This window comes from Trachurus japonicus, chromosome 13 (assembly GCF_045865225.1).
Source record: "Trachurus japonicus isolate A0001 chromosome 13, Traja_1.0".
NCBI classification, from domain to species: Eukaryota; Metazoa; Chordata; class Actinopteri; order Carangiformes; family Carangidae; genus Trachurus; species Trachurus japonicus.
Window position 1 is genome coordinate 34,721,912 of NC_140919.1, and position 23,923 is coordinate 34,745,834.

General features: G+C 41.2%; 3 protein-coding genes across 6 annotated transcripts in view; 2 read left to right on the top strand and 1 right to left on the bottom strand.

The window, feature by feature from the left end:
- taok1a (TAO kinase 1a) lies at window positions 1-15,524 on the top strand. 2 transcript variants are annotated; one of them, XM_085796188.1, is made up of 20 exons: window positions 1-466; window positions 3,042-3,291; window positions 4,251-4,322; window positions 4,439-4,540; window positions 4,651-4,696; window positions 4,816-4,912; window positions 5,018-5,131; window positions 5,688-5,779; window positions 5,968-6,061; window positions 6,159-6,240; window positions 6,368-6,535; window positions 6,696-6,896; window positions 7,024-7,152; window positions 7,542-7,778; window positions 7,879-8,007; window positions 8,156-8,359; window positions 8,502-8,741; window positions 9,042-9,254; window positions 9,431-9,613; window positions 11,551-15,524. In XM_085796188.1, the coding sequence occupies exons 2-20, from the start codon at window positions 3,160-3,162 to the stop codon at window positions 12,085-12,087; spliced, it is 3,072 nt and encodes a 1,023-aa protein (XP_085652314.1). In that variant the 5' UTR covers window positions 1-466; window positions 3,042-3,159; the 3' UTR covers window positions 12,088-15,524. The 2 variants fall into 2 exon arrangements, with proteins under 2 accessions (XP_085652314.1, XP_085652313.1); XM_085796187.1 differs by having other exon boundaries at window positions 1-268.
- Window positions 3,324-23,923, bottom strand: part of gmfg (glia maturation factor, gamma) — a 25,380-nt gene continuing 4,780 nt past the window's right edge. The window contains exon 9 of the mRNA XM_085796205.1: window positions 3,324-3,338. The gene's annotated coding sequence lies outside the window, so the exon portion shown is untranslated. The remainder of the gene's footprint in view (window positions 3,339-23,923) is intronic.
- The window catches only part of paf1 (PAF1 homolog, Paf1/RNA polymerase II complex component), a 384,753-nt gene continuing 380,193 nt past the window's right edge, over window positions 19,364-23,923 (top strand). For 2 of the 3 annotated variants that reach the window (XM_085796196.1, XM_085796195.1), the window contains exons 1-12: window positions 19,364-19,614; window positions 20,488-20,520; window positions 20,657-20,749; window positions 20,849-20,970; window positions 21,076-21,142; window positions 21,233-21,334; window positions 21,602-21,707; window positions 22,377-22,445; window positions 22,709-22,812; window positions 22,905-23,021; window positions 23,157-23,285; window positions 23,518-23,623. In XM_085796196.1, the coding sequence (XP_085652322.1) occupies window positions 19,568-19,614; window positions 20,488-20,520; window positions 20,657-20,749; window positions 20,849-20,970; window positions 21,076-21,142; window positions 21,233-21,334; window positions 21,602-21,707; window positions 22,377-22,445; window positions 22,709-22,812; window positions 22,905-23,021; window positions 23,157-23,285; window positions 23,518-23,623 (1,095 nt within the window). In that variant the 5' untranslated portion in view covers window positions 19,364-19,567. The remainder of the gene's footprint in view (window positions 19,615-20,487; window positions 20,521-20,656; window positions 20,750-20,848; window positions 20,971-21,075; window positions 21,143-21,232; window positions 21,335-21,601; window positions 21,708-22,376; window positions 22,446-22,708; window positions 22,813-22,904; window positions 23,022-23,156; window positions 23,286-23,517; window positions 23,624-23,923) is intronic. The other variant, XM_085796197.1, reaches the window with a different exon arrangement.

A 23,923-nucleotide genomic window follows, 5' to 3' on the forward strand; every position in this document is an offset into this window, starting at 1 on the left:
CACTATGCCGAGGGAAGACGGACAGCCAGGCAGAGTTACAGCATATCTAAGCAGCTAAGTAGTTAACATGCCAGTGTGCTAGGGTCAAATCTCCAGTTTTTGTACCGACATCGCGGACACTGTCGCGGTTTGTTTATGGGTGTTTTGGTGGGGTTTGAACTTCCCTCACATTTTCCCCAACACGTATTTTGACGAAGGGAGGCGGCGGTGCAGCGCTCGGCAGCCATCTTTGGAGCTGCCTGGCACTGGGATCCCAGTTACTTCAAGGGTGGGGATTTTAACACATAATATTCAACAAATCTGTGTGTTGTAATCGACTGACAGCGTTAAGAACCACAAGAATTTAGCGGGCGAAACTGCCGCACCTGGTATGAAACGGGAAGAGTACTTTTACGATCCGAAAGTGTTTTGAATTGACGCTACACGACATTATCTGTAGCGCTGAAACCTGGCCTGTCAGAGGAGGGTGAGTTTGAGCTAACTGGCTAAGCTAACTTAGCAAACATCACACAGGCTAGCCTGCTAATTTAGCACTTTGTGATAAATGGCTCTTAAAGTTGGTTTGTTTTTATGTCGTCCGCGCAGTTATTGAACTCCCCGCGTAGTGTGCGCGCTGTGAAATGTTACTGGGGCTGTTTCATCATATGACACGTAACTTAGCCAACGTTAAGTTTTGGTGGGCAGCTAACATAACAGTCAACGGTGGCTCGTCTCATTTCTTTGTGGGCTTAGTTTGACTTTTCTGTGTGACAACTGAAATGGCTGTGGGGAAAGTGACAACTTTGAGCAAATCTCACCAAGTGCTCCTCCTAACTCCACTTGTGTTGTAACTCCAGCGGGGTGTTACCTAGCCAGAGGTAACTCAGGATAACACGCAGCAAGGCAAGGCAGGGCTGCCAACCCAGGGGTGATATTTATGGAGTTGCTCTAAGGCAAGTCGTGATCATTTAACAGTAATTTAAAGATTCCAGAGCAACACCACAACTGCATTTACAAGTGTGTACCTGTCCCAACTGTGATCAGGACGAAATGCCACACAATTAATGTACTGTGATGCAGGCATGTATGTACACATACATGGGCTATAATGTTGTAGTCTTAAGTTTCTACTTTTTTTTTTGACATGGGTGGTAAATATACATAAAGGAAACACTGTTGGTGGACACAATGTGATAGGGGAGGTTTTTGAGCTATGGATTGGACAGCCAAAGGGAAATGTCTTAACTGACCTACATTACTCATAAGTTTCAGTTGTGTGCTGATTTCCAAGAAGACTACGGTCATATTTTGTAAAGGAAAATGATCTGCGTGAAATTACAGCTTTTAAAAACTTTCTGTCCAGTGCATGTCTGAAAGTATGCCTTTTTGTTATTACGTCTAGTAAGACAGACAATTACTAGTCAACATGTTCACCAGGGCCCAGTCCTACCCTCCTGTAGCTATGCGAACAGGAAATGCTGAGAAATGCGTTGCATTTAGGGCATACATTGGGAATTCCAGCCCTCTAGCTTTGTTGTCCTGTCCTGCTGCATTCTTGTGCATGAGTGTGTGCTAGTTGGAACGCAAGAGTGTTTTATGAAGGTATCAGTTATCATCACTCACTTTTGTGCTCACGTGTTCACAGTTGAAAATGCCATCATGAGATATAACAACAAAGCTCATTCAAGAGCAACAATGTAGTAAAGAACAATGGCAATAAAGAGGCACAGTCCCACATGGTAATGAGGCTTTATTTCAGGGCCGTGGCTGTATTTGTGTGGAATAGTGAGTTGTTCAGTGTTGTTGTGAGACAAAAGATGTCTGCTAGAACTGGGGGCTGTTTCTCCCAGGCTGGGAAAGAAGTCTTGTGACTCTAGCGTCAGCTCTGCATCTGTTTGCAGCTGATCATCTGAGCCGCATGTACTCAGTAAATGTTCCTCGGCGATCTTTTACAGTCTACATCTGTATTACAGCAGTAAAGCTGTGTAACGAACCGCTTGATAGACAGCAAACGGCTACAATTTTAAGGCTGATTCTGGAAGTGTGTACTTAAACTACATTTTGATCATTTATCATTTATCTGTTAAAAATAGTGAGTTAATCGCCAATCAAGTGATTTGATTAGTTGATAGACGTAAAAAGAAAGAAAATATCTGCATTGTACAGAGATGTTTTGGTTGTGAAAATCTTGTCTGGGATGTTTTTTTGTTGTTTGTGTGTGTGTGTGTGTGTGTGTGTGTGTGTGTGTGTGTGTGTGTGTGTGTGTGTGTGTGTGTGTGTGTGTGTGTGTGTGTGTGTGTGTGTGTGTGTGTGTGTGTGTGTGTGTGTGTGTGTGTGTGTGTGTGTGTGTGTGTGTGTGTGTGTGTGTGAGTAATTTTGTTGAACTGACTCTTAATCACTTATAGAAAGGTTACATAAATGCCATGTTTGAGCGTGTGTGTGTTTACCAAGTACAGGTTTGACAAGTAGTCCTATCACTGGAATGCTTTGTTTAACTTAAGGCATTTATCTCATAGTGAAGCAGTGTTATTACCTTGGTTTCTTTGTCCGAGCAGGTCCTTTGTATCCTCATCACATCTGTCTGTCTACATACCAGTCACTGAAGGTGTGAGAGGTGGTTGTTAGGACACAGCCCACTGATTTCCTTACTGTAGCCCCTGTTACCATGGAAACAGGAGACTTATCTCTTGCTACCTCAGGATTTCCGACCGGCTATTTGTCCACATTTGCACCTGACATCATGGTTCACTTTGTGTTTTGCATGACCTTTCTTCACTCAGGTTAATGGCCTGTTATTGCACAGCTTGACAATCCCAGAGCAGTGATTTTTAGACCGATTAGTTGTTTCACATTGCCTAGTCTCACTGTAGCATAGTAAGGTAGAGCATGTGTTTATCTGGCCTGAAAATGTCCAGAAGCTGTTTTTGGAGCATATTGGATTTGAATTAATAATGAGGCCCTGTATTTTATACAGGGGACACATGAATTCATTAGGCTCACCCACTCTGGTGCTGTTGTGTCCTTTCCATTGTACTCATATTTGCTTCTCCTTGTACTTTTAGGGCTGAACACATATGAGACCACTGTCCTGCAGATGAGCCATCGGTGGGGGCTTTCAAGTCGCTGTCGCAGACCGAGATAGTTGCTGGCGGCAGCGGCATTGCCCCCCAACTCCCCATTATGCCCAACAGCAGTCGGGCGGGGAGCCTGAAGGACCCCGAAATTGCGGATCTTTTCTTCAAGGAGGATCCAGAAAAGCTCTTCTCAGATTTGCGTGAGATCGGCCATGGCAGCTTTGGTGCTGTATACTTTGTGAGTATTTCAACGTACACGTTTCCAAACCTGGGGCCATGTTTATTCTGATACCTGATACCCAACGCCATTAAAAGTGCAGCATCTTAGGACATCTTAGCACATTAGGACAATTATGAGTCCAGTAAAAAATTAAAAGAGCTGTCAGGCCATGCAATTCCTCAGTCAGTTGGATGTATTTAAACCTAAGTTTTTTGTGCTACATGAATGGCAAAATTAGTACCTCTTTATGTTTTTGGGAGAGGTTAATATGAACGCTGCCATTATCACCAGATCTTTTTTTTTTTTTTCATATTTTATATTCACATGTATTTACATTCACATACAGCGCTGTTGTGTAAACCACAAAGGATTTGTACAACATTTTAGAACACAGGGGCGTCCAAAAGTCTGATGGCACTTTCCCTTTCAAGTGAATATGAGAGTGGTCTCAGACTGATGGACTGATAAAAAGACAGCTCTGTTGCAGTGACACTGTCTCTGTGTTTCAGCCAACAGTAGTCAACACTTGACTTCAAACTGATAATTGGAGAAGCTAAATCAATTATGGATATTTTGTGATTCTGATTATGTGTTTATTTCTCACGTATCTTTGAAAATGTAATGTTTTGGTTGTGACTTTGCTCTTTTATTCAATGTGAATCATACCACAGGTCCCAGTCTGTTGTTGTAGTGGTGGTTGTGTCACTGGCGAGCTCGCATCTGTGTTGTACAATGTGCCATGTCACCCAAACAGCTGCACTGACTCTTCATAGTCTGAATCGTAAAGTGAATCATTTAGCTGAGTCTCTAGTACAGTTTGGATCACGGTTTTTGGGCAATGAGGTCATATCTAATGACTTTCAATTTAACCATGTAAAAACATATTTGAAGACATTTAAAGGAAAATGCGTATTCATTGCTGAAGTTATTAAGGGAAGATGATAATCACACCAAACTGTAATGTGCTTATCACTCAGGCACAGGATGTGCGGACAAATGAGGTGGTGGCCATCAAGAAGATGTCTTACAGTGGAAAGCAGTCCACTGAGGTATGGGGGCTTTTAATAATCAACCGCATGTTAACAAGCTGTTGTTGGCTACATTTACACATCAGTACACATCAGTACAGTGTTGTTTCACCGCTCTGCTTTCTGCTTTCTCACAGAAATGGCAAGACATAATCAAGGAGGTGAAATTCCTGCAGAGGATACAGCACCCAAACAGCATAGAGTACAAAGGATGTTACCTGCGAGAGCACACCGCCTGGGTAAGATTCAGTATTCAACATCAACAGTGATGACGACTGCCCTGTATTACCCACTGATGTCTAAGATGTAAAAATATGTAATTCACAAAGAACACTCTGTTTCATTGCAGCTGGTTATGGAGTATTGTCTGGGCTCTGCTTCTGATTTGTTAGAAGGTGAGTTGAAAACCTTTGGTCACTGCATGAGGCTGAATGAGTATCAGCAGAGAGGGTGGTCTCCCTTTTCAAGTTCAACATCCATTTACATTGCTGTTGGTGAATGTGTCCCCCTTCAGTTCACAAGAAACCTTTACAAGAAGTTGAAATAGCTGCAATTACCCATGGTGCTCTTCAAGGGTTGGCTTATCTTCACTCCCACAACATGATTCACCGGTGAGTGTCTCAAGTGTTCAGGAGCATGCGGGGCACCGAGTGTTTATGCCTCAGGCGTTGTGTTGTCTGTGTGGAGTTATAATCCTTTATTTCTGTGCTTGACAGAGATATCAAAGCGGGGAACGTCTTGCTAACAGAGCCAGGGCAGGTGAAACTAGCAGACTTTGGCTCTGCTTCCATTGCCTGCCCTGCCAACTCGTTTGTTGGGACTCCATATTGGTAAGCCAAAAAAATTATATTTAAAATATTTTACAGCAGAGTAATAGGTCTGCATGATGTGGGAAAAATCTGTGATGTGCAATAAAACAAGTCATTATTGCAATGACAATATAACTTGCAATATACAAATATTGAAGTGTGCATATGCAGTGTTGCTGAGGAGAAAAGCAGCTGCTGTATGAGTTTAAAAAGTGTGGGGGAATGAAGCCACAGTCTACACGGAAAATCTTCCTTTTATCCTGTTGACAACAGGTCACTATTACCTTACCATTAGAGCACTTGTGTAAAAACAAACCACAGTGGATGGGAACAATTTCAATTTTCTAAAACTTGTTGAGCAGGCGGTATGATGAAAGAAGCAAATTGTTTTTTACTCATATCAACTGTGATGACTCAGAGCATAGTTATTAAAAATCTTTGTGACTGCACGAGTGTGTTATTATTTTTTCTTTCATGCCAGTTCAGTTTCAGTTTGCAATGTGTTTATTCCATGTCCTTACAACACTGGAGCACCATTCATGTTATTCACATCATTGTGCTTTGTGTGTTTTCTCAGGATGGCCCCAGAAGTCATTTTAGCCATGGACGAGGGTCAGTACGATGGAAAGGTGGACATTTGGTCTTTGGGAATCACCTGCATTGAATTAGGTAGAGTCACTATTGTGTATTGCCTGATTCACATTATACATTCTTCCTCATTTCTTGTTGTATTGCTCAAATCACTACACCTGTCTTTGTACCAAACATCTTGTAGCCATCATTAAATTCATTCTTAATCTGTCATATTTCTCTCTAATAATTTTGCTCTTCTTCAAATCTCACTTCTTGACTTGTAGCTGAGAGGAAGCCTCCGCTGTTCAACATGAACGCAATGAGTGCCTTATACCATATAGCACAGAATGAGAGCCCCACGCTGCAGTCTAGTGAATGGTGAGTTTGGAATTACATTCTTAAGCGCTGTTGTATTGTGTCTTAAAAAGTCTACGAAATAACTACAGTTGCATCATTTTTCTCTTTTCAACTTTAGGACGGATTATTTCCGAAACTTTGTAGATTCGTGCCTTCAGAAATTTCCCCAGGACAGGCCGAACTCTGAAGAGCTCCTAAAGGTGGGAATCAGAAAATGGCTTTGATAGACTCAATAGATGTTATGCTTCATAGCCACATTAGAACTCAGGATTTTAAGTTAAGGAGTCAGGATTTGAATGTAAGGGTTTCTCTGTGTCTTTTCTCCAGCATGCATTTGTCCAGCGCGAACGACCAGACTCGGTTCTAATGGACCTGATCAATCGAACTAAGGATGCCGTGCGGGAGCTGGACAATCTGCAGTATCGTAAAATGAAGAAGATCTTGTTCCAGGAAGCCCACAATGGCCCTACAACTGAGGCACAAGAGGAGGAGGAGGTTTGTCATGTGACTGTTTCAACTGCTATTAACCAGAATCTCTCTCTTTCTCTGTCATGTCCAGTTTAGCAGGGCTGTGTTTTATTGTGTTATGTCCACCCGTGCGATTGGAGAGCCTTCTTGTAACTTTGTTACTGTCTACTGTATGTGCTATTTTTAGGAGCCAGAACATAGTGTGGGTAGGACAGGTACAGTGAACAGTGTTGGGAGCAACCAGTCCATCCCCAGTATGTCAATCAGTGCCAGTTCCCAGAGCAGCTCCGTCAACAGTCTAACAGATGCAGGCGATGACAAGAGTGAGGTGGACATGGAGGGAGACCACACGGTCATGTCCAACAGCTCCGTCATACACCTCAAACCGGTAAGAAGTTCAGGGTCTGGTCTGTTTATAAAATCATGTCTTACACTATTCACTGTTTACAACTAATTATAGTAGTTGTGATGTGTTGTTAAAAGGTTGTTCCTGCATATTTTTGTGTCCACTTCAGGATCAAGAGACGTATAATCAAGAGTCAGAACCTCACACGCGGCCGACTGAGCCACAGTCACCACCTGCACAAACTCCACGGCCAAAACGAAACCGGGAACACTTTGCCACTATACGAACAGCCTCAGTGGTAATGACACACTTATTTTACTGGAGTTTAAATAAGAAGGTGGCTAAAATTACTGCTTGATAACTAAAATAATTGCTTGTGTACCTGCTGGAAATTTCAAACCACAATAGGTTTTTAAAAGACAAAAATCTTTTGACACGCTGTCCTCATGAGCCGTGCTGTTGCTTTTAAAGTTAGAACATTGTAATTTAGTTTGTAATAAGAATCAGTGTTATGATCCAGCTTGAAACAGTCACGCACTTGGACACACTTAAATAAGCATAATTTTCCCCATGTTTTTAAAAACCTCACTTTTATTTGACGTATGTAGTTGCCTCACATATTGTGCTAAAAAATTGTTCCCTCCAGCCAAAAACAATATAAAGAGAATCTGTGTCTTGTGTTTCCAGCTCACTCGCCAGATTAAGGAGCACGAGCAGGATTCTGAGTTGAGGGAGCAGATATTGGGCTACAAGCGCATGAGACGGCAGCACCAGAAACAGCTGATGGCTCTGGAGAACAAGCTGAAGGCTGAGATGGATGAGCACAGGCTCCGTCTGGACAAGGAGCTGGAGAACCAGAGGAATAGCTTTGCCCAGGAGATGGAGAAACTGATCAAGAAGCACCAGGCGTCCATGGAGAAAGATGTATGTCCATCTTGTTTATGCATTCATCAAGGTTTATAATCCACACTGGCTAATATTTTGAATAGAGGAAACTGATTATGACGTGCATTTTCTCCATCAGGCAAAAACCGTTAACAACGATGAAAAGAAGTTCCAGCAGCACATCCAGAGTCAGCAGAAGAAAGAGCTCAACAGCTTCCTTGAATCCCAAAAACGGGAGTACAAACTTCGCAAGGAACAACTGAAAGAGGCAGGGAGATCAGTTTGTTTTATACTCCATCCATACATTGTCCTCTTCCATATGCGTGCTGTTCAGCTTACTTACTGTTGGCAAATAAACTACAATCAGTATTGTGAAGTCAGTTCTAGCAGTGACGTGTGATCTGTGTTTCCTTTAGGAGCTGAATGAAAACCATTCAACACCTAAAAAAGAAAAGCAGGAGTGGTTGTCCAAGCAGAAAGAGAACTTCCAACACTTCCAGGCAGAGGAGGAGGCCAATTTACAGCGCAGACAGAGGCAGTACCTAGAGCTGGAGTGCCGCAGGTTCAAAAGGAGGATCCTGATTGCTCGCCACAATGTTGAACAGGACTTAGTGCGAGAGGTTAGTACTACATTGTATGTCTTGGTTTCAAATGTTATAAATACCGTTTAATCACATAGGAAACTAAGAGATGAGAGGTTGTTGCACAAGAAAGATAACTCACCAGGCTCTGTTGTTTGTCCTTGCATGTGCAAATGATTAGGAGCTAAACAAGCGTCAAACCCAGAAGGACTTGGAACATGCCATGCTTCTCCGGCACCACGAGTCCATGCAAGAGCTGGAGTTCCGCCAGCTCAACACCATCCAAAAGACGAGGGCTGAGCTGATCCGCCTGCAGCACCAGACGGAGCTCACCAATCAGCAGGAGTACAACAAGAGGAGGGAGAGGGAACTACGACGTAAACATGTTATGGAGGTTCGCCAGCAACCCAAGAGCCTCAAGGTTAGAATATGTTTGAGATCATGTATGTACATTGAATATTCAGTAGACATGCTCATTTTCATTATAATGCAGCACTAGGTACCTCAAGGAGTTGTCTAATAAGCAAATTCACCCCAGCTGGCATTTTCCTAATTTTTCGTAAGCCAAGATGTGGTGAATCACAGACGCAACAAAGACTGTATCAGCATTATGACTGCGTGGCTTTCACTTCCTCCATTTGTTTGTCAAACTTCAGTTGTGTTATTTAGTGTTTGCTTTTAAAGAAATTACCTAATCAAATCACTTTTCTGTAAACCACAGTCCAAAGAGCTACAGATCAAGAAGCAGTTCCAGGACACCTGTAAGATCCAGACCAGGCAGTACAAAGCACTGAGGAATCATCTGCTGGAGACCACACCAAAGTCAGAGCACAAGGCTGTCCTGAAACGGCTAAAGCAAGAACAGCACCGCAAACTGGCCATCTTGGCAGAGCAGTATGACCACTCCATTAATGAAATGCTCTCCACTCAGGCGGTGAGTCTGCCAGGGTCGCAGAATCCTGAACTTATGAGGGAATACCATGTCTGTGAAGGCACCACACATATGGCATGCTGCTGCCTTTTTTAGAGGACGTGTCCAAATCAGTAACAGTTACGAATGCATTTTTCTCCCTGGTCCCTGATCTTGATCATCTCTCTCTCTGTCCGTAGCTTCGCCTGGATGAGACCCAGGAGGCTCAATGCCAAGGCCTACGGATGCAGCTACAGCAGGAGCTGGAGCTTCTCAACGCCTACCAGAGCAAGATCAAGATGCAGACAGATGCCCAGCATGACCGCGAGAAGAAGGACCTGGAGCAGAGGGTGTCACTTCGACGAGCACTACTGGAGCAGAAGGTTCCTTTTTTAAATTTTTTATAAATGATTCTTTTGTGGAGACTTACACTGGTCTGCCCATCATGATTGGCAAGATTTGAGTTTGAGAAGCAGTTGGAGCACACACAGGTCATCAGTTATTGTGGTTTATTAGACCTGCTCATGATAAAGTTGGTCATGGCTATGCTGGGACATCAGTGGACTCCATGTGCTAATAAAGATGTATCTTATGACAGTCAGTCCATTTACATAGTATGAAAACTAATATTCCACTATTGCTGCAAAATTACTGCACAGTTTGCAACACAAAGCCTTAACTATTCCAATGTGCACTAGGGCTGTCCCGATTAATTGACCTAATCGATGACGTAAATACGTCGACACATGCAACATACCGTCGAGTTGTTTCCGATTACGTCGATGACGTAATTAGATCGACAGGTACAACACACCGTCGGGTTACGTGCAGCAGAAAAACACATGCTGTGCCACAGCAGCACCACGGCGATGAACGAGCACCTGAAGCTGCAATATCGTTCCGTTCATTCATCTCCGCATAGCGCTATTTCGCCGTTATTGACTCTCTCTCTCTCTCTCACTCACACGCACACGCACACACACACACACACACACAGCGAAGGGTGCACGGTAAAAACGAAACTCATACGCGCCCCCTCCCTCGTCGGACAATCAAACCACCCGCCACAGTCTCCTTGCTTTATGTATCCATAGATATAAACACGTCCTCATGTTGTCTTTTTTTAATTTTATTTTTATTATCCACTCCGCTGCTGGTCTCTGTGCACCCGGACGCAGCACAGCATGCAGATTATAAGTGAGGGTGATGTCCTGCACCCCCGTCTTAAAAAACATCCTAGAGGAAACACTGGTCTGCTCCATGACTATACTGAATAAATGTGCCTATTCAAAATCATTGTGATAATATTTCAGTGTGCACTCTGCTTTATCTGTCTATTTTCCAGGTTAAAGCAAACTGATGTGGCACAGTTTTTCCCCTCCAAAAAAAAAAGATTCTTTAGAGCATTGGTTCCCAACCTTGGGTCGGGGCCCCAGAGAGCTTTGTTTGTTCTGAGGTTATGAGGTTATCAAAATTAGATTTGTGCATATTGAAATTTTAAAATTCCAATAACACATCCAATTGGATAATCAAAATCATCAAAATCAATAGGAACAAAAACCTACATAAAACCTACCTGCTTATAGGGACTTGATAACAATTATGACACAACAAAGGAAAATTGACATAAAGACAAAATAAAAATAGAACGAAATATAATAAAACAAAATAAGGATGGATAAGGATGGCACAAAATAGAATAAAAAGGCTTGTCTTTGACAAAAGCAAGGGGGGGGCTTTGAGGAAAAAAGATTGGGAACCACTGATTTAGAGGAATGCACACCAGAAAGAGTATCTGAAGAATTTAAATAAGAGAAGTGTTCAGAAGTGTTTTTTTGTAAATGACTAATCGTCAACCAAAAAATAATCGTTAGATTAGTCAAAAAATTAATCGTTAGACTAATCGACTAATCAAAAAAATAGTCGATAGATTAATCGGGAGAAAAATAATCGTTTGGGACAGCCCTAATGTGCACTGTACATGAAGGAAGGACAGAAGGAGAAATGCACCATCTTAGAATACTTTTAAAACTTGGATATCAACATGTTTTAATATGAATGCAAATACTGCAACGCTGGCCTTTTGGTTTAATGTAAACCAAGTGTCCATGGATTCATGTAAACAGGAATATAGTATATTGCCTTTTTTGGAAAACAAATACCATAGTGCCCTGGAAGTGAAGCAGCACAACAGGTACACTGGATTTCAAACATCCCGTCTAGTCCAAAAAACGGTTTTGTACCTTTTTATGTTATGATTTCTGTTAAACACTCGGTATGTAATTATATTTGTTTACTATTTTTGTTTTTTTTGCCGTAGATCGAGGAGGAGATGTTGTCCTTGCAGAACGAACGCTTGGAACGAATCCGCAGCCTCCTGGAACGTCAAGCCAGAGAAGTTGAGGCTTTTGACTCAGAGAGTATGCGCCTAGGCTTCAGCAACATGGTGCTATCAAACATCTCCCCAGAGGGCCTTAGCAATAGCTTTCCTGGGGCCACAGGAAGCTGGAGTCACCATCAGCAGCACCACCACCAGTCGGGGAGCTCTCAAGGGCCACACTGGGGCAGCGGCGGTTCAGGCTTGGGGTCAAGCCATCAAGGCAGCCATCACCACTATCACTCCAGTCCAGGAGGGGCATCTATGCAGCAGAGCTGGGGGCAGGGCATGCAGGGGGGTCCGCCAACATGGGGCCACCCATCGGCATCGGCCCTTGTCGCCCGCGGCAATGGAGGCGTACAAAACAGCCCCCAAGCAATGGGGAGGACACCGCCAGGAGGGCGCAGTGAGCAGAGCATGAGCAGGAGCACCAGTGTCACCTCTCAGATATCTAACGGGTCACACCTCTCCTACACATAGATCCCCTGTCGGCCGTGGAGTCGGAGTTTGAGTGTGGAGACGTAGAATCCAACAAACGCAGCAGGACAGAGCATTGGCTGAGCTCTGCTCTCTGTCTCTCTCTGTGACACTTCCCCCTCGTTTCTCCCATGTACAGATGTGGATGTGTGATTAAATAAATGTTGCTCAGGTCAAAAGGGCTGGAAAAGGCACAGCCCGTCCTCACGGCAGTTTATCGGCACACATACAGATCCTTAAATTTATATAACATAAGCAATTTGATTGTCGACGCATAATACTCCCATTTGTTTTTATTTACAGCTCTCTCTCATATGGAACTTTTAGAAAATGTTTTGTGCTATTTACAGCCATTGCTCTCATTTTGCACATGAAACACTGTTAAAAAGCCTTTGACATGTGTTAACTATGTCCTTAGTAATGTGGTATCAAACAATCACAGTTTTGTTTAGGACCCCCCCTCCCCCCGCCCATCTCCTTGACTTACACAGTTCATTACTCATTTATACACTGGCCGATTCTCTGATGATGGTTAAAAATGCAGCAGACCTAACTAAATATTTTTTATTTGCTTTGCTGTTGTGATACTAGCCTGCTGTAATGGTCATTGTGATAAGTTAGACAATTTCCCCAGATTTCTTAGCCAAAATGAGACTTTACAAATTCATAGCCAGATATCTTAACTGTTTCAGGCGTATGCTACATTATTACAGTGCCTTGTAACCTTTTGATTATAAAAATCTTAATGTTTATAGTTTAATACTTAAAATCTCATCAACCACTTCTAATCAGTGCCAGTGTATGTTTAGTTGAGTCTCTTTTAACACCTGTGATTTTAGTTCCTCAGATCCAAATACCTTCAGATTCTTATATTCACTGTGTATGCAGTCAAGTGGTTTGTGTTATGAATTTTGAGAAATAGAAAAGGATTTGTGCATATCAGAAACTATGGTTTTAGGTCTTTAGAGTGGTGGTACTCTAGGGGTGAAGTAGAAAACCCCTGCATTACAGAGAATGTCATTGTACATGTTGAGAGGAGGAATTGTGCGGGGGAAAAAAAGGAGACTCATTTGCCTTCAAAACAATCCTACTATTGATCTGTTGATTTTTTTATTAGTGCCTTTTTAAAACTGCTGCCTTTTTCAAAGCACTTTATACAGCTAAATATGTGTAAAATTAATATCGGACTTCTTCTCACAAAGCACCTGGTGAATGAGTGTTTTGTTGGTACGCATGTTGTTACAGTTGAGGAGTCGAGCTAACCTGTGCTGTGATTTTTAGGAGCAATTTCCCAAACACGAGCGAGACCTAGTATGTAAGTGAAAGCATTTCCCCCGCTCTGCAGCTTTTACTGTGTTTTGAATGTGGGTTTCACTGTAGCTGTCGTTGGCTATGTCCTCCGTGTGTTCATGCCAATTTTGAATGACTAGAGGATGAGGATGCTGCAGACTTTATGGATGTGTTTTGGCTACAATTTCCATTAAACAAACTCAATTGGGGCAGGCAGAGTAAGGTAGTGAGGTAATTGTCATGACCATGACAGCAGGCTTGGCACTACTAAAGTAAAACAACACTGTTACAAAAAATGTCGGGGCCCAGTTAAGTAACACTAAAAGTTGGAAAGGTGCTAAGTTTTCAAAGACGGACCATCTCAGCAGAACCCAGGAACAATGGTGACTGAATCAAGCACACGCTTACATGATGACATTGTAGCATATACGTGTAAATCTAAAATCTAGTCAACGCACACGCTGGAAAAAAATGGCCAAATAGGAAATCAATGTGTCATAAGCACTGTTGCTAGCTCTGTTGTTCCTATCTGAGTAATAATCCTTCTGCTCACTCCCGTTTCTCTGGTTGATGATAGATCACTGGACAAGTTGGTGCCCTTTTAATCTCAGCCTCTCCATACAGAGGATTTAAAAAGACTTTGAAAATGCCTTTTAAAGATGATTATCCATAGAAAATAAGGATATATGCTCCCCTGAATCACAAAGCTGGAGTTAGATGTTCATATGTGTATATTTTATGAAAGAAAACATTTAAAAACTAAACTCGCATTTTAAGAAAAGAATTTCTGAAACTAACTTTATTTAACTGACAGATCATGTTGATATAAGCAAACCTTTCGCTCTCCAAGTTAAAGTGGTGTTGAGTTGTGTGGACATAGCTCATATGGAAGATATTCTTGGTTTTGTGTACAGAAACAAATGCCTCATGCATGTGTTTGCTGTCATCTCTTATAAATGACACTTATTTAGTCACCCGGCCATCTGAGCATTATCACTGCAGAGTTTGTTCTCTCTCCCACTCTGCACACGTTTGACCATTTGTCCCCATTCCACTCTGATTCAGAGCCAACTTGTCAGATGTTGGCTCTCTCTGAATGTCATACTGTGATATATTCCTATCATATTCAAGGACACAAAAATGCTGGGGTCTTTTACTTAAATCGGTGGGATTTCCATTTTTTATGTGTATATATCCTACCTTAGAAAGAATGCATTATAACAAGTTATATATGGTTTGGTCCCTAAAGTTATTTTTTATGCCAAGTGAGTAGTTCCACCTACTGCAACACAACAGGTTACATTCATCATTTCTTTTCTGACTTATTGCTATTTGATAAAGGGGAATGTATTTATCATTATTAGAATCTTACCTGAAGTCAAAAGCCAAGGCCAAGAGTTATGAATGTTAGGCCAATCAAACCTCACATACATGCCAACCTTAAGTTTGTATGCACAATTTTTGTTCACTTTTGTGTCAGCGTTGTGTATGAGGTAGTCTGGATATTGTTGTCAATCATTGTCAGTCATAAGATCCTTTCTGCCAACCTGGATACTATTTTTTTTTTTTTTTTTACTTAAACTTTGATGTCAAATTGTGTCCTACTGACTGAAAGCATGGGGGATATCGAATGAGAATCAGCAACACAAAATGGCGATCCTTCCTATGGTCAAACACTGTGCCATACCTGAGTTGCCAAGCCCAGATACCACTGCATTGTCTCATCTCCATGTTTTACCTATCATTGGGCTGATGGCATGAAATGTATGAAACATATAGACACAAGTTGGTTCTGGTTTAGTGTCCAAAGTAAAAGAAACAAAGGCTTGAAAAGATGACGTGGTGACAGGCAAATTATGAAAAGAGATTGCATTTCTTTGAGGATGTCAGTATTCTTCTTTGGCACATTACCACTACAACTCATAACCTGTATTAAAATGTATAGATGGTGGAGATTGATATTGAATGTCAGAGAGATTATGAAGATACTACACAAGAGATGGTAAAGTTCTAAAAGAGGATTTAAATTGTGTAAAAAGATTCACAAAACAATAAAAAATAGGATCAAATTTACTATTTTGTTTGTATTATATTTACCATTGTGTTACAATTGAACAGAAATCAGCTGTAATAAAGTAATTTTAGTATAACTTGTGTTGTGTGAGTGTGTGAGTGCGTGCGGGCATGTGTGTGTTTTTGGACCTCACCATGAAACTATGTGCCATAGGTGGGACAGACCTGTGTGAACCTCAGCTCAGTCAGAAGTCATTCAACCAATGCTGAGACTTGTAGGCATGTACTGATAGAAATGTGATAAACAGCGGTGGAGGGGAGGGAACTGACGTTTCTTACACTGGGTGACATGTTAGGGAAATCATCGGGCAAAATGTTATAATCCATAGGCTTTATGCACAGCTCCACTGCTTACTGAACTTTAGCCAGCTCCTTCATTTCCTGTCTTACATTATTGGACAAACTGATTAATCCAGGTGTGCCTGACCTCACAACAATGGTCAGGCACACCTGGATTAATCAGTTTGTCCAATAATGTAAGACAGGAAATGAAGGAGCTGGCTAAAGTTCAGTAAGCAGTGAAGCTGTGCATAAAGCCTATTCTTTAAGAGTCACGGGTATAATACAAAGAATCTATTTCTTTCTTTCATTCTTTTTTCTTTCTTTTTTGTTTGTTTATCTCACGATTCATACTCCAGTCCAGCTGGTGGCGGTAATGCGCCTCTTCTAGTTGGTTTGCCAACCGCCATTAACATCAGGGAAGAAGTAGATGTGTGACGAGCAGTGTAAACAAAAATGGATGTTTAGCATTAGCTAGCCTGGAAAAGGAGGGGGATGCCGTCTCAAGAGACTTTGACTTGAGTACGTAAATAGTCTCAAACAAGATTCATTAGATACTGAACGTGACTTAAATTAGTCCTATTTATAATACGAGTGTTTAATGTTAGCTGAAAAACGCGAATGAATGTTTTCTTTTATTTCAGCTTCGGGTTCTAACACGTATAAAACATTCACATTATCGATGCAATAATTGTATTTTTAAATGTTGGTAGAAGTGGTAAAAGTAAAAGGTCATGGCTTGGTTAAGTAACTACACTAGAAATGGCTTTAAACAATCAGCTGTTGCCTAGCTAGCTAGCTGGTTAGCAGCTATCGTAGCTCGACTTAAACTCGTGAGCTACTGTAAGTTAGTCATCGCTGTTTTTCATCAACACTAAACATTTTACCGAAAACACTGACCAACAGCTGTGCATGAATCACTGCAATGATACACAAACTCCAGTACCGTCGGCGATATGAGGTCAGATAAGTGTTGTACAATCGTCCACATTCACCGTAAGTTAGCTAACATGTTAGGACACTGATTTGCTAAACTCAGGTTTAGCCAGGTAAGGTAATGTTTCTCTATAAGCCAGGCAACAAACATCTAGTGTATTGTTTTTATTCATCTGTCATATTCTATACTACCAAACTAAACATGCTTGTTTTGTCTTAGCTACATTATCATGCTCAGCCACATGATGGTTAGTTTAAATATTAGTTATTCTGCCCCTTCATACACAGAATACATGAGGCAGAGCATAAACCAAATGTAACACAAGACTTATCTTTTTTTTATTGTACAAGATTGTGTCAAATATAAGAAATACAACAACAAGCACATTATTGAAAGTATTTTTCTTCCTGTACCTGACCTGTACAATGTCCAGTTGCAGGAGATCATGCAAAGAAAAGCAGTGACATTTATTGTGTCAACAATAAATAAGTTTACTGAGAGCAGCAAGATTTTAGTCTCAGACTCGGGCATCATTTACAATATTTACAAGCAACAAATTAATATCATCTCATCACCCAACCAAGACTATATACAAGGGAGGGACAGTGAGGTTGTATACACTTCTAGACCTCTGTGTGCACCTGACAGCATGTCTGATCTAAACACATGGGACTGGACAAGCTGGTCCGAAAGGCTGTGTCTGTGATTGTCAGAAGTAGATTCGCCCAGGACTGTTGTTGAGAGACACATCATGCAGTGTAAGATGCTGTGTAGGCAGTGGCTCATGACCTGGACTATTGTTTATTGACACTCCTAGTGAGTTTCTAAGCACTGGGACCTTGGGGTGTAAATCAAGTATATTTCTATGCATCACACTGTACACAGGGTCAGTTCACTTATTTTTGCAATATGTCTGTTGCCCTCACAGAGCTCCAGGATGTTGTGTGAAGTCCTGCTGTCATCACTATGGTTCCTGTTTGTCATCTTCTGGGTCGAGACCATAAGTGTGTGGCTGTTTCTGTCCATGTTCTACCAGGACATAGCATTTTACCACTGGGGAGATGGGTAAGAGATGTGTTTCTTGGGTTACTTCTTTCATGTGCATCACATATTGATGGTATAATGGAAAAGAAGAGAACTTAGACTCCTTTGTTTAAAGAGGCTAAGCACCGTCTCTGTTTCCATGATAAGCTCCAAAATTAGACCTTAAAACTCTTCAAGTCCTGAACCGGTGGATGGAAAAACACTTCAGACCTAATGGACAGTGTGCCATTAGTGTTGTGGGTGCTTGGTTCATGGGTTAGTGAGCATCATTTTTTAATGGAGCCATTAACATTTTTTTCATTTTCCAGGGTTTTTACAGATGATCCAGGGCAGATGATATACTCACTGAGCAGGTATGAATTTTGCCTTGACCCGGAGTGATTCTAACATTTTTGTTTGAGATGTGTGCTGCATGTATCGGCAGGCAATTATAATCTTCGGCCTCTTTCCACAGAGTTGATACCCGTGTGCAGACAGAGATGCAGACCTGACACAGAAAGAGATCGAGAGGTCAACTGGAAGACACTCAACAGAGGGCTGTTGCAGTTATGTGGCGATGTTACGTGGACAGGGACATAATATGAAAAGCATTAGCTCTTTTTCCTTTGCACTGACTGCCTTGCACACTGTTGTGCACAGTCCCTGTTAACATAGGTAAATGTAGTTCCACTTTTGAATAATAGGTGGTGGAGAGGAGCAGTATGAGTGAGGGTGCAACTAAAACCTAGAGGGAATTCCTCAGTGATTAACACATGCATATCTCCAATGTCACATTTATACTTTCACCTGCCGGTGTTGGGATAGCAGAATGAATGTAGCAGAAATGCAATGTAAAGGATTAGTTCAATGCTTTCTTTCTTTTATTTCTTTAAACTCTATATTGAGACTTGCACTGAGGTGACATTTTGATCTTACTACCGTTCTATGCAACTACTGCACAGTTGTTGCTGTCTGCAGCTATGTTCATTTTGAAATATCAGGTTGCAGAAATGCTGTTACAGTTTAGATTCATGAATATCATTAACACTTATCTGATAACAAGAAGGTTATTTTGAATATAATCCTGTGGCCTTTATCAGCAGACAGATTTCGCTTTATTGTCATGAATCTCTGGCTCAATATAAGAGAGCACCTGTTATTACATGACCGTAATTTCATGCTGAGTTCACGTAATAACTCATCCATCAGATCAGATCATAAAATGGGTTGTTGTTTTTTTTCAGTCATGTGTCTAAAGACAGAAATGCAATGGTAGTGAGGCTAACATGGCAATCCTCTCAAAACACAATGTTGATGTCATATCCGCTGAATGAAATAAAAGTAAATTTATAGGCCTACTTCAAATGTATATAGAAAGATTATATATGTATAATCTTTGCAAGCCTACAGGATTATTGGTCTGCCAGACATTTTTTGTATTTTGGCTTGCTCTATGTTAAATAAAGGGTTTGTATTTGAGCAAAACCAACAAATAGCATTGGTCCTCTTTTATAACCAAGTCAACGGTTTTTGTTTTGTTTTGTTTGGCTGTTTTAATTGTCTTTTTTCTTTTAGCAAATGGGAAGTTTTCTCATTTACGAGCTTCCCCTGAACTCCTCACACGCCGGGGCAGCAGGGGGCGCTCATAGTCACACTGCAGCGGATTGTTTTTCTCGCTGAACACTACCGGGTGGTCAACCTATTCTGCCCGCCCGGACTAAATAAAAATGTATTGTGGCCGCGATCGAAGTTAAATTCAACAATTGTGTGGACTTTCACTCGGCTGAAGGGTTTCGATCGACATCAGGCGCGTCTGTGTTGTTTGTTTGTTTGTGCAAACAAAGACTTTGAGCTCTCAGGTGTGAGCGGTGTGTCTCAAACATGGCTCCAACGATTCAGACACAATCTCAACGAGAAGACGGTCACAGGTAGTTCAACTGTTTTTACAAGCTCCTCAAGATAGTTGAATGTTTGCGTTTGATTATTAATCTTGATGATGATGTTAATATTTTTTTTTTAAATGGAGTCCGTAGGCTTTTATTATGTTGCGAAGTTTTCAGTTTTGTTTGACGTTAGCTAACCATGCCAATTAACGTTAGCTAGCCAAATAAACAAGCAAAGCTCAACGGCAAGTTAATTTAAGATACCCTATCGCAAAATTAAATTAACTCATGTTCAATCAATCCTAGTTGACTAATTTAGATTAAGTCAATTCACCCCTTCAACTGTTTTAAGTTACAACGGAGAGCAATAAAACGGGGAAAGTTAACGTAGTTTAACTTAAGTGAGCTAATGTTAGCCGCTCCTGATGCTAACGAAACAGTCGTCTGGGATTTATTGGACATATAAAGTGTATTTTTACTGTTCTTTAGAGAGGTTGTGAATCCAAGTTACCACATGGACATTGTCGCAAATGTGTCAATTCACATGTTTATTACTGAGATCAAAATTGAAGTTCAGCTTGTTCTGCCGCCACATCTTTAAAAAAAAAAAATCCCAGAGGAAAACACTTATAGGAGGACAGGTGTGTTGGATTGTGTTAGACTATGCAGGCCCGAAAGTTTTTGCATTTTAACATTAACAATATTTACAGAATGCTCACAAGCGCAGCTGTGTGTTTCCTTTGGTCTGCAAGCTGCCGAAAAGGACTTGGTGACTCCGATTATAGCAAAATATAACAAAACTATCCATCCAAGGGAAGTGTAAAGAAAAGATACAGAGGACAATAATTAGGACTGTACAAGACGTAGAGACATGAGTCTTAGCATTAGTTGATAACTGATGGCTCCTTTCTCTTTCAGTAGGCCGTCCTCTCACAGAACAGTCCCAGAGAGGTGAGTTGATGTAAAAATGTATTGCATTTATTCCCATATACTGTACATGAATTAAAACCTGCCTCTTTAGTGAGGCACGTGAAAATGACTGGCTAATACAACTCAATTTGTCCTTTTACCCCTGTGCCCACAACAGGTCAGGAGTTGTCTGTCGCGTGAAGTACTGCAACAGCTTGCCCGACATCCCCTTTGATCCCAAATTCATCACATATCCATTTGATCAGCACAGGTAAACACAGCCACGCAGCTACCTCTGCTCTCACTAACCTAAACATAAACGCATAAACAAGGACACGTCTTGACCTTTTTTTTTTTTGCGCTGGGGCAGGTTTGTACAGTATAAAGCCACTTCTCTAGAGAAGCAGCACAAGCATGAACTCCTGACTGAGCCAGACCTCGGGGTGACCATTGACCTCATCAACCCAGACACCTACCGCATAGACCCCAACAGTAAGTCTCCCAATGTGATCGCTTGGCACCTTCTGTTCTTATTTATTTTATAGATAGTCTTTGTTGAATATCTATGTAACCTGTTCTGATCTTTTGAATTGTCAGTACTGCTGGATCCTGCTGATGAAAAGCTGCTAGAGGAGGACATCCAGGCTCCATCCAGTTCAAAGAGGTAAATCTACCACATAGGCAGGTTGATGCTGTTGTAATTTTGAGTACAGATTTATGGTTTACACTTTTTTTTTTCCTCCTCTCTCTTAAGATCTCAGCAGCACGCCAAAGTTGTCCCATGGATGAGAAAGACTGAGTATATTTCAACAGAGTTCAACAGATATGGTGTCTCCAATGAGAAAGTGGAAGTCAAGTAAGTCATGATGCTTGAAATTACACAAAGTCTGCACAGCAGGAACTGCTCCCAAGCATGCATTCAACAGTTAATCACAACATGTACTATGTGTGATGCCTCGGTCTTGGGAGCAGTTTCTGTTTGATTTTTGCACTTGTTTCTCTGTCCAGCACGGAGCAGTTAGTTTTTTTGGGGGGATGTGCTTTACATTTGTTTACCTTGAAATTAGCCAATAGAAGATAAGCGTATGTTGTGTATAACCTAGACGTGTTTTTCTGTGTTCAGGATCGGTGTGTCTGTCAAACAACAGTTTACAGAAGAAGAGATCTACAAGGACAGAGACAGCCAGATTTCTGCTATTGAGAAGACATTTGAGGATGCACAGAAATCGGTGAGTGAGCACATTACTAGTCTGCTTGAATCCTTCATTTATGCATCAAGCAACGTAAAGAGTGAAATGGACACTTGTTTCAGACTGGATATGGAAACAGGGTTCCTACGCAAGTATGGAAAGTATGGAAATGTATGGAATTTGATTTTATATATTTCCAGGTCTGAAAAAGTATGGGAAATGGAAATTATTGTATGGAAATATATTTATCTTAATACTTATCTGGGTTTGGCCTTATCTGAAGTTATCTGGGTTAATTATTTTTGTATGCGCTATTGTACCTATAGCTACAATCTCCTGGAAATTATTTGGTTACATAATGGCATACACATTCAGAATAATGAAAACAAATGATTAATTGCATGATTTTTTTTTATATAATGCACAACTATTTACTCAAATGGCACAAATTATTTGCATTTTTTACGGAGATGTCTGGAAATTCGCGTCTGGAAAAAGTATGGAATTTGGAAATTTCAAATGTGTAGGAACCCTGTGGAAAGACTTAATGAGTTAATGAAATATCTCTGTATGTTACAGTAAGTTAGACGACTTTTCTCTAAAGCTATCGCTGTGGATGCTCAACAGCACATCATCCAAAATGGTTCACGTGTATGTAACAAATTTAAAAATGAGCTTTGGTCTGTTAACCTTGTTGTTTCACTCCAGATCGCGCAACACTACAGCAAACCCAGAGTTACTCCTGTGGAGGTCCTCCCTGTATTCCCTGACTTCAAGGTGAGAAAGCTGTTAACAGAAATAATTTCTCCCGGTTTATTAACTTAAGGAGTGGGAATGGATGATTTAAAATTGCATGTCATATACACTGTAGTGGGAGATGTGCAAAGATGGGAAAAGATGATGAACACTTGACAGAAAAATAAAACAAAGTCATATGCAACAGTAAAAAATCTGTTGCTGAAATAGCTTTTTAAAATTGTACTGAAGTTGAGAAAGTGGCACTTGGATAATGATACTTTGTATGCTTTCTCTCTCCTCAGATGTGGATCAACCCATGTGCTCAGGTCATCTTTGACTCTGATCCTGCACCTAAAGACTTCTCAGGACCAGCAGGAGTGGAGATGATGTCTCAGGCCATGATCAGGTGACTACAAAATAGCCACTATGCGAATGTGTGCATCAAAACAATCATTGTTGCACGAATACTAATTCATACGTCTTGTCTCGTGAATACAGAGGTATGATGGATGAGGAAGGAAATCAGTTTGTGGCCTACTTCTTGCCTCATGAAGAAACACTTCGCAAGCGCAAGCGAGACTGCGATGAGGGTGTGGATTACATGCCTGAGGATCTGTAAGTGAAAATATTACATAAAGAAAATACTACATTTTTTAAAATGTATTTGAATATAACACTATTCATTTGCGTGTTTTAAGTTGTGTAGCGGGAAGTAATGATGTTTGTGGTGTTTTATTTTCTGTATTTCAGGTATGATTACAAGATAGCCAGGGAGTACAACTGGAACGTCAAGAACAAAGCCAGCAAGGGTTACGAGGAGAACTACTTCTTTATCTTCAGAGATGGAGATGGTGTTTACTACAATGAGCTTGAGACAAGGTAAGTGGCTGATAAGAGGAGAGATTTTTTTTGTTCATGCACCTCAACATGACAAACGGAGATGACAGCTGGTGCAATTGGTCCAATAGAGCAAGTGTGGGCGTGAACGTGTAGATTGCCGTTCACTGAAAAGCTTGGTGCCAGTTGGCAACATACAAAACAATGGTGTACGGGGCTCTGATGGGAAGCTGTTTAGCTCTAGACCTCTGACGTCCTTTCTTGTCTCCTGCAGAGTGCGTCTGAGCAAGAGAAGAGCCAAGGCTGGAGCACAGTCCACCACAAACGCTGTGCTGGTGTGCAAGCACAGAGACATGAACGAGAAGGAGCTCGAAGCTCAGGTGAGTTTACTTGTCACTCTTCTCATACATCCACTGGTGCAATTTGAACTAGAGTCTTTTTTTTTCCTCTTCCTGGGCAGTTCATGTGTCTGTGAAGGTGAAACTTTGAGTTACGATTAATGAATTATGATCAAATATATCGTTTTCATGGAGCTAACCATTACACTGATGTATTGTAATAATGTATGTCATAGAGGTGTGGGACTGATCCAGTACCATTAGTCCCTTTACCACACTTCAGCTACTTAAAGTAGTTGTAGTAGTAGTAGTAGCAATAGAATACAACTGGTATGCAATTTG

Coding starts and splice junctions, on each gene's coding strand:
- taok1a (XM_085796188.1), top strand. CDS start 3,160: ATGCCCAACAGCAGTCGGGCGGGGAGCCTGAAGGACCCCGAAATTGCG. Junction 6,536..6,695: donor AGGCACAAGAGGAGGAGGAG/GTTTGTCATGTG, acceptor TGCTATTTTTAG/GAGCCAGAACATAGTGTGGG. Junction 8,360..8,501: donor AACAGGACTTAGTGCGAGAG/GTTAGTACTACA, acceptor GCAAATGATTAG/GAGCTAAACAAGCGTCAAAC.